The sequence below is a fragment of the Seriola lalandi genome, unplaced genomic scaffold (genome assembly GCF_002814215.2).
Source record: "Seriola lalandi dorsalis isolate HSWRI2012SDOR001 ecotype SW California unplaced genomic scaffold, Sedor1 jcf7180002054421, whole genome shotgun sequence".
Taxonomy (NCBI): domain Eukaryota; kingdom Metazoa; phylum Chordata; class Actinopteri; order Carangiformes; family Carangidae; genus Seriola; species Seriola lalandi.
Window position 1 is genome coordinate 432,195 of NW_019524974.1, and position 10,385 is coordinate 442,579.

At 41.3% G+C, this 10,385-nt stretch overlaps 1 protein-coding gene across 1 annotated transcript in view; it reads right to left on the reverse strand.

The window, feature by feature from the left end:
- Nucleotides 1-719: 719 nt before the first annotated feature.
- The window catches only part of stx10 (syntaxin 10), a 10,958-nt gene continuing 1,292 nt past the window's right edge, over nucleotides 720-10,385 (reverse strand). Inside the window, exons 3-9 of the mRNA XM_023410295.2 lie at nucleotides 9,910-10,003; nucleotides 8,889-8,983; nucleotides 8,098-8,160; nucleotides 6,916-7,017; nucleotides 6,101-6,207; nucleotides 4,634-4,728; nucleotides 720-3,942 (exon numbers count right to left, since the gene is read on the reverse strand). Of these exons, the coding sequence (XP_023266063.1) occupies nucleotides 3,866-3,942; nucleotides 4,634-4,728; nucleotides 6,101-6,207; nucleotides 6,916-7,017; nucleotides 8,098-8,160; nucleotides 8,889-8,983; nucleotides 9,910-10,003 (633 nt within the window). The 3' untranslated portion in view covers nucleotides 720-3,865. The remainder of the gene's footprint in view (nucleotides 3,943-4,633; nucleotides 4,729-6,100; nucleotides 6,208-6,915; nucleotides 7,018-8,097; nucleotides 8,161-8,888; nucleotides 8,984-9,909; nucleotides 10,004-10,385) is intronic.

The following is a 10,385-nucleotide window of genomic DNA, read 5'->3' on the forward strand; positions in this document are numbered from 1 at the left end:
AATTGTGTGTTCTGTCCAACTAAAGGTCCAAAACCTAATATGAAATTTATAAGGATATAAAACTGAGAAACGCAATAAATCTTCATATTTGACACCGTTTCCACTTGATAAATAACTCTCATGTTTAATTGGTTATCAAAATAGTCTGCAATTAGTTTCCCATCAGTCTAATTAACTAATCATTTCATCCCGCAGCGTTTTAATTTGAAAATGAAACGACATAATCGTTGTTTCAAGTCAAACAGGTTTGAGAATAGTTTATAAATAATGTCGTCAGTGACCAGCTGATGTGAGTGCGACAGACTTTCACAGGACATCTGTTACATGTCTGAATGTGTCGGTCTCCTGACTGCCGCCTGGTTATTTTCAGAGCTGCGTGTAGTTCATGGAGCCGTCGGGGACCCGGCGCTCTGCTCATTACGGCTAAAGTAAAATGTAATTTCACATGATGGTTCTGCTGCGCTCAGAATAGGACGTGATGATGTTTCCATTTTGAAGAGCGCCTTTCAATTAAAACTATACTCCTGTAACATCTGCAATTTGGTGGAGCAAGGCTTTTTATCTAAAATAGAAATCCCTGCAGACAGAAACTACTGTAGTCATTCAAACATACGGAGACACGACGAGGCCGTGCGAGTGTTTTACATTCGTTTTAAAAAGAGCAGAGCAATTCAGAATAACATGTGAAAAAATAAATAAATAAAGATACACCAACGCCATTTAGACACTTCATGTTGAACAAGTTTAATCAAACTTAAAACCTCTCTGAATCATCTCAGAAATCTCCAAGTGGCAGTAACAAAACAATCATGTGTGATTCACTTTGCAGATGTTTGTGTTTTTGTCCAATAGCAGCAACAGCTGCCAAATAACATCAACTCTTCATGTAGTGTATGTGAGAGGAAATTCTTAAAATAAAACAAATGAATAAATCAAAGAAAATACAGGTTCAGCTGCCACTGCTCTTTTTTTCTTTACTGAAGGCAGTGAATTATTAGATACATGTGCTGTTTGGCGTTAAAGAGCACAATGGCAGCCGGTACTGTAACATTTAGCACATTCAGATCCCCCATAATCCACCTGTGTTTCACCAACAAGAGACTTTCAGAGTAAAACAAGTCATTCAAGTCATCAGTCATTTCAAATAATCAAAATCCTGATCATTGGCACTTTAATTAAGGGAGAATTTTTTTGTTTTGTTTTGTTTCATTAGCAGTTTTTAACCAGTCAGAGGTCAGTTCCCCAAATCCACCTTAAATACCACCTTAAGTGTTTTGTTTGATCTCCTTCAAACACGATAAGCAATGAAAGCTTTTACGTGTCAGGCGAAGTCACATGATTATCTGAGGAGTCCACTTAGTGGCCACTTTATTAGGTACACCTGCGCAGTCTATTGCAATACAAAACATGTTGTTATGTTTATTACTGAGCGCATAGTTTCTTCCCTCAACACCATCACTACCTATGAGCTCAGTGCTAAAACACAGACCTGAATTAACACCTTCATCACTGTGTCAACCAAACCTGAACATTACAAGCTTCTTAAAAGTCAATGAACAGTTGGATCAGATCAGTTTAAAGTGTACAGGTGCAAAAAGAATTGAAATCTTTTGGTTTTCAAAACTTACAAGTTATGTGCTTTAAACTTGCAGAAGAGTAAATGTTTAGACGAACTGTCACAGAACACAAATCTGTTTTTAGCTGCTGAATCAGGATTTAAACTTTAGTTTGTAAGATGACACAGTAACATAATGTTTGTGATATTGGAAAATCCATGTCTGGATGCAGTGATAATATGCAGCTGTATTGTGGATAAACTAAACTATTAAGAAGCCACAAATTAGTCCTTTTTTTTTTTTTAAGGATCCACATCTGGAAGCGAGCCAAAAAAAGACACAGTGAAACTCTCCCGTACAGATGAGATTTGCTGTAAAATCAGATGCAGGGATGTTTCCATAGAAAAGCACAAGGTTAAACAACAAAAAGAGGAGATGTAGTAAATGCCTTTACATCAGTTCTCTTTACCTCTGCTCTGTGTGCAGAGGTCTGACCGTGACTCACGACTAGGGCTGAAAACACACCAGCGCTTCATTCATGCTCGCAGCCATTTTCCCAAGTACTGCGTTAATTTTCCACACTGAAGCATTTAGGGAATGAGCGCTTGAATATGTAAAGCACATTTAAAAAAGCACACAAGAACTGCTGAGAGGAATAAAATTAAAAAGAAGGGCTCTGGCAGTGAGGGAGCTTCCTTCAAGCAAAGGGCGTCTGACCTCTGACCTCTTTGGTAAAAACAAGCGTGAGGGGGAAATATAAATGTAAAACTCAGACGTTCTGAATTTTTTCTGTTTTCAATTGGGGGATGAAAGCAAAAATATAAATGAGGATAAAAATAAAAGCTTTTTGTACAGGAGTTATGTTCATTTACACAAAAATTCAAATTAAAGCATCATAGTTTATGTTTATACATCACTGCATCACACCCTCATGTGGGTACCGTTGCCCGACAGGACACAAAGAAACACCATGGCCAGCAGCCTCCAGCAGAGGGAGCTGTAGGCCTGAATCTGGGCTGCGTGCGGCGACATCCTGCCCAGCAACTGTTCCCCCTCATTGGCTAAAAGCTTTTCAATAAACCAGGCGAACCCATTCGCTCCGAGCCAAGGTTGCCTCTCATCACCCGGCGAGAAGAACAAAAGCCTCAGCCAATCGTGTGCTTAACCACCTGCAGGCGGTCGCTGCGGACCTGACTTCACCTTCAGCGAGACGGATCCCAATCAGAGCAGGAGATGAACCGCTTCTGTCGGAGCGGCTGGGGGCTGCCAGTCTGCATGTTTTTTGTTTTGACCGTACACACAGACACACACAGACACACACACACACCACAGCAGCTGATTTCAGAGGTGAGTCATTTTTCCTCTCTGGCTGGAACTTGCTCGTCAGTGAAATCAGCTGCTGTCGTGTCGGAGTGGAGGGAAAACCTGCAGACTGCTGCCCCTTTCCTGATTTAACCGGTGATTGGCTCTAAACTGATCCACACGTAGGCACATAAAACATACTGCGCATTTCACAACGGTAGAAAAATATATTTAAGGCAACACTGAACCCCCCCCCCCCCATGCTGCTGCTGTCGGCTAAAAACACAAACAACTCAAGTTTCCTGATTTAACAGTTAATAAATCGATATTTGGCAGCTTCTAAAAACTACTTCTTGGCTGGTGAACCTGCCAAGAGTCAGGTTTCACCGGCCAGCTCAGATCAATAAGCCCCATTAGCTGTTTTCATTGACATTTTGTTTACAGAAACAGTCCGTCTCCTGGAAAACTTTTACCAACAGAGTAGATCAAGTTTGTGGTACATTACAGAGAACAGCATTGTTCAAAATGAGGAATGAGTGTCTTGGAGTTTTGAAGAGTGTTGAAATGGCGTTACTAAAGTGACATTCACTGATTTATCAATGAAACTAATTTGAAGCCACAGATTTGTGTTTTTAACCTGAAAGCAGCAGCTTCCTGTCCTGTACCGTTATTTCCCACAATAATCAAAATGTACCAATATCAAATCCATAACACCAGCGGGGTCTTGCCCCCCCCCCCATGCTAAGCTCTGCTGCTGACAGTCCCCATTTTTTTTTTTTTTTTTTTCCCCTCACTAGATTCAGTAAAAGCAGAGAGACGAGGGTCGTAGCTGAACTTCTCTCTGCCGGTCACCAGTGTGAAGAAAAGAAGGGACGGAAGGGAGGGGGAGGAAGAGGAGAGACACGTCCCTCCTCTTCCTGTATCTGTCAATCCATCCATCCGACCGACCGACCGTCCGGACAGGGAGGAGTCGGTGAGCGAAGTGGAGAGGTCGGATGTCGCTGACATCAGAGAGCGAAGAAGAGGATGAGGACCACGATCATGATGGTGACCAGCACACCGATGGCGCACCACTGCCTCCGACCTGAGGGGGGGGGGGGAGGTTAGTGATCATGTTGAGTGTTGTTCATGTTCACAGCCACAAGCTGTAAGTCTCTGCATATAGAATATTTACCACCGATCAGTAAACCGTGTTTATTTTATCGTTTCTATCCAGGCAACAGTTTAACAACCCCCCCCCCCCCTTTTATTTAATGTTAAGCTCTCCTGGATCAACGCGCTGTAGCCGGGTTCTTGGACTTGAGCACGGACTAAAACATTACAAAACCTCAGACGTTGGACAATGTGAAGCCAAATTAAAGGTTTCCTGAACTCAGTGATGTGGACACACACACGTGGGGAATTAATGACACAACCAGACTTTTTACCAATAACACAGAGATTATGGATCTCAGTCTGTTTAACTGTTAACGTAAGAGCAGATTGCACAACTACATGGAAATACAAGAACTTCAGTTTCAGCTAAAGTGACTGTGGAAATGATCAGTTGTTGTATTTTGGCTAGAAATGTAATATTGCACAATGAGGTGTAACATTTTTTTTGTTGAGCACAAGCTGAGCTTCAAGTCAGGCAAGATACTGACTGAAGTGTTTTTGTGTTTTAAGCAGCCAGTTACTCACGAGTCTGACGCTCAGTCTTTGCCACAAACATAATTAGGTGTAAATTACAAAATAATTACCAGTGACTGCAAAAATAAAACCGTGTGTGAACTTACTGCTGGTCATGTGAGACACCTTCTCCAGCTTCTTCAGGACCGAGTCCATGCGGGACGACGTCTGGTCCATCTCGTCTCCAAAATCCCCCAACATCCTGAACGACGGCAAAAAAACACCAGTTCTCATTTCACTCTGCTGTAACTGCAGATTACTCACACTCTGTATTTCTACTGTTTGTTTTGTGGCCAAGATTAGCAACTCACAACTCAAACTCAAATGTACCCCAAAGGTTTCATCACATCCCACGCACATTCACACAGTTGTAGTGGCGCGGCTAAAAATGTAAAACTTAGTCCTGAGGATGACGCTGGAGGAAAATTCAAAGCTTTTAAAAAGAGAGAGAGTTCTCACCAAGAAGGTGAGAGCGTTTAAAAATTAATTTCATTGTGACCTAGAGAGAGTGCTTCACTGTTTAGTGATGACGTGTGTGTGTGTGTGTGTGTGTGTACGCTGCTCAGCCCTGTGTGTTTTCATGAGGGTGTTCGGCCACTGTTCACTGAAGATTGTGTAAAAACAATCAAACATCCTCCTGCTTCCTCCTGAAGACGGGGACGTGGCCTCAGCCTCCCGTTGACTAAACAAGTCCAGATCCTGGACTGGAAACTTTTATAGGAATCAATCTGCCTAAATAAATGAACAGCTAAAACCAGTTCTGTCTCTACTGTCGTGCTCTGGAGAAAAGATCTGAATATTTCATGTAAAAGGCATAAAAGTTAAAAATAAAATTCTTCTTAGTAAAGTTATTCTGACGCACTATGATTTCCTAGATTTCCCACAATGCCTTGATAACCCCCTGAGAACTTGTTGAAGATGACATGTGGACGTACAGCTTTTTCTTTGACAGGAAGTGACTGGGGGTTTTTACTACTGATTATTTTCTTGAGTAATGGATTCCCCCTTTTGGTCAAAAAATTGATTAAAATCAAACAGTGTCACAATCAGTGACATCGTCATGTTCACCATCATTTCTTTTCTTGAAAAAATGACTTCAACAACTAAAAATAGTTGCTGATTCATTTTCTCTTCATTGGGAAACCGATTAAGGGAGAGATTATTTCAGCTCTATGAGGAACTGACAACAAAACCTGCCTGAACTTGACATTTACAATATGAAATGTACTGAAACTAGTCGGAGGTGTTTTGAAGTTGGGAGGAAATGAGCGTCTGTGAATTCCTGACCAGAGAAATAACAACTGTGTAAAATCAAAAGACGTTTTAAATCACACTGAGTCTTTATTACGTGTTCTCGTATTTGACTTGACTTCACTAGACTTGATGACTAAAATCAATATCAGTTACAGCACATCGAGGAAAAGACATTTTTTAATAGTAGAAAGGGAAGTTTAAGATCTAAACGTGGGTGGAATGATGTGTGTGTGTGTGTGTGTGTGTGTGTGTGTGTGTGTGTGTGTGTGTGTGTGTGTGTGTGTGTGTGTGTGTGTGTGTGTGTGTGTGTGTACACTCACACAGCTTGCTCATCCAGCTCGTCTCCAATGCGTCCCGACATGTCTTTCAGGACTCTGATGCTGCCCGACACCAACTCCAGCTGCTCATCCTGCTCCTGCATGATGAGCTACAAACACACACACACAATTGAATCTGGTTATTTCCATTATTATTGGATTTATGACACAGTGTAAAAAAAAAAAAGTGCCATTAAAACAAGATAAAACATTAAATCAAGCCACAAAGTTCTACAAAAACAGTAACGTAAAGCAGAGACGTCACCTCTCCTCCACGTGAGCAAGCACTTTATATTTGATTGAGTTCCTCTGAAAACCACAACCTGACTCAGGATGTGTGATGAAAACTTTCATCAGTCAACACCACAGGAAGTAGAAAAACCCAACAGCTCACACTCTGACACTGAAACCTTACTCCTGTATTTAATCCTCTTTCACTTCATCGCAGTGTCATACTTAGTGATGCAGATGAAGAGCTTATGTACCCACGGTAACAGGAACCCTGCGCTGCGCTCATGTTTGACAATAAGGACTATACTGGAGGAGGTGGAGATTTCCTTACAAACATTGTCCCGATCACTTATTTGCTGCTACAGCTCTCACTTTAGGTTTTCTACTCAAATTGAAATTTCTTAAACTAAAAATGCAAAATAAAGTAGAAAATATAAAACCCACAAACAAGATCTCTCCTCTTTCCACTCCCTTGTTCCCTTGTCCTCATCTTTTCTTTGTTTCTTCCTTTTTCCTTTTCCCCCTCTACCTTTATAATTCTTGTTAAAGCCCATTTTCTCTTTCTCTTATTCGCCCTCCCTCTCTACCTGCTGTTGTTCCTGCTGCTCCTGGATGTATCTGGAGTTTGCGGACACCAGATGAGCCTCCAGACCTGTCGACCTGTCCTGGCCTGTAGAAGCCAGCAGAGCCTAAACACACACACACATACATACATACACAATACATGGGGTTAGCAGGAAAAAAGTGTGTGTGTGTGTGTGTTATATCCTATGATGGAGCTGTGCTGCAATTGCTGTTAATTACAAAATTTTACAAATCAAACAATGGCGGCAGAAAAGTGTCGGTGAGCTGCTAACACATCAGCTGGAGTGTGAAAGATGAGTTCAAAGACCCTGACAACATGGATGATAGAAATGATAGTTTACTCTACATGTTCATGTTATATTGCAAGTACAACTAAAGTACAGCAACACCTGGACATGATAAACCGCCTGATTCCGGCGCCGTCCTCAGGTTTAAATGTACATTTTGCCGCTCTAGTCGTGAGGATCCAGTAACAGCCAGTATTCCTCCATGCAACTTTTTTTTGTCTGGCATGTAATTAAGACCGTCGCCTCACGGGACCACGAGAGATCTAAAACTGTTGTTGATGGTGGAAAAAAAAAGTAAAATATTCAACCTGTAATGACGTGTTTAATTGACAGTTCGCTGTGTGTGCGTGAGCAACACGATCGGGGGAATTCCTAAAACGCTGTTAGCAGTAAACCAGGTTCTTACTGTTTAACACAAAATGGAAAAAATAGCGAGACAACAAGACAAACGCTGACTGATGCAGCATTATCTCACGCATATTCTTGTTTTTCAGACTACAACTATTGCACATCTCCCCACTCATATTGTACATATTAGTATTATATAATATTTTCCCCCAAAATTTTTACTGTAAATATTTTGTTGAAAAAAGTTTCCAAGCTACTTGCAGTACTTGCTTTTGCTTTATCTTTCTGAACACTTTTACTGTTAAGCACCAAAACACCAAAGCAAACTTCTTTACTGTTGAGATATTGCTGTGATGTTTTACGTGTCTATGACCACAGGTTAAGTAACATGGATATTAATGATGATGTCAAGGCCTGTAGCTATGAAAAGTGGTGGTTTGAGATGTACAAGGGATGGTGCAGCATTCCTGAGGGTGACATAATTCAGGCCGTGTATCTCACTGTATCCAGTGAAGTGTACGTGTTGTGTGTGTTTTAATGTCCACCAACCTGCCTGTTCTTCTTCTCTGCCTGAGCCACAGCAGAAGGGCTGGACAACTGATCCTTCATCTCCTGCGCTCGCACACACACACACACACACACACACGCACACACACAGACACACACGCACACGAAAATGATTTACACCTCTTGCTCCCCAATGTGTCTCAATCATTGCAAAAACCTCTTTAAAAGCCAAGCTCAGCGCAGACAGCTTCAATAATCAGAGCTGCCGGCCAGCGAATCAAAGTGTCACAAAGTCTTTTGTTCCCTCTCAGCGAAGCCGTTTGGCTCAGATGACTCGATTCTTTTCAGGTCTATTTTCAGGACGGTACCTTTGCCTGCGAGACAAGTGTTAGAAACTGACTCATATTTTCCGCCGAGCCTGCAGCCCGGACAGTGATTCAGCTTTAGCTGAGTCGGGAGCAAAGTAAACACGCTAACAGGTGAAGATAGATAATCGATTCCACGTCTCCTCACGACAAAAAGTAAAAAACACATTCACAATTACTGTGTGCTGCAGGTGTTGGGAGCTGATGTTTGACTTTGCCTGAACAATCTGTGCTGTTTAGTTTTCAAACTACAACAGAGGCCTCCCAGGCAGTGTTTGTATAGTTGACTCTTTCTGTGTAACCACTGGTGACACCTTTCACAGGAAAACACGCACGTTCCCTGCAGAGCTGACGCTCGTATAAGCACCAAACAATTAGTCAGCTGATTTTTTTAAATCTATTTGAGTTTTAAAACTCAACAAAAAACCAACAAGGGAGAGAAACATCAATAAATAAAGTTAAATTTACCTGGACAGATTTCCTGGTTCGCTCCACAAAGTCTCTCCTCTCTTGAAGTTCATTGTCTCCCAGTCTGAACTTCCCCGGGTTCGACTCCACAATACCTGAATCAGTCAAGGACCCAACGGACCAAACAACATGTTTTCTTATTTAACAGGAAACTAAATACCTATGTTTTTAATCTGGCTTTTAATTTGGAGTAACATTACAGACTTAGTGTTTGAGTTTTAACCATTGGTTTTCATATTTATTCTTATCCTTTGTGTTTATTTTCTCTCATTGTATTTTAATGACTTTTTCTATTTATTAACTTTTTATTCTTTGTCTTGCTATGTGAAGCACCTTGGGCTGCGTGTTTATATACATTTATTAACAACAGTCAATTAGATTTAAGAAGATAAAAGGTTTTTAAAAGTACAGAAAGTTTAAATCGTGTTGACTGTGAGAGTCTCCATGAATATCCCTGTAATGTAATAGGACGACCTCTCTTCAGCTAGCATTTAAAGTCACAAGGAAACAGCAGATTTAATGTAGGCTTCCTTCCATAACTTAACACACATCCACCTCAACAAGGTGTCACAAAGCAATACAAGACCCACAGTGAATGGTAAAGTGTTATAACTTCATCTGTTAGTGGCTCTGCTGTCACACTTATCATGCAATCTCAACTGTCAGAGCTGTGACTCATGACTGTTGTCGTGAGTCGAGGCCCAATGAGAAGTTGGTCTATTAAATAGAAGCAGGTTGTGTTTCCTCCTCTGCCTCAAGATTTTTGATCTATTTTTGTGACATTTTCCAAACTACTGAAAGAGTCTTTTTATATTTCTGATCTCTGTTTAATTATCACGGCAGTAAAATGTTTCTGGTTTTTCATGAGATTATCCTCTGAACGAGTCGGAGGAATAAAGGGAGGAAGTGAGAGAGTGACACAAAGCGTCTGTTTGTTTTAAAAATACCGGCGGTCATGTGAAGAGACGGGTTGTAGGGATGAGGGAAAGATTTTTTTTTTTTTTCCTGTTTGAAAGGATACTGATGGTTTCACTGAGGTCCTCCAGGTCCCAGTCTATGGCCCTTAGACAGTTCCTCAGCTCATTGGCACTCCAGTCCAGCTCGTCCCGACTGACCTACGATGGCAGAAACCAACCGAAGTCACTTACAGTTTCTCCCAGAACCCTTTGTGGTGTTGTGTACAATTTTCATTCATGTGTGCAGCATGTTTATTTCAATGCATTTGCTTCTTTGCTTGTGTTTCTTTCATTTGCAGACATTTTTTTTGTTTTGTTATCAAAATTTAAGATACAGTGCAAAAGTTTAAGGCACTTTAGATATTTACAGTCTTGTCCATCATGAAATACGATCAGGGAGGCGTCCGATTTGGTCCCAAATTCATTCTACAGCAGGACAACGACACCAAACATACACCCAGAGTCATAAATCATTCTCTTCAGCGTCAAGAAGAACAACAGATGGTCTGGTCTGGTCTGCCCCCCCACCCCACCCCACCCC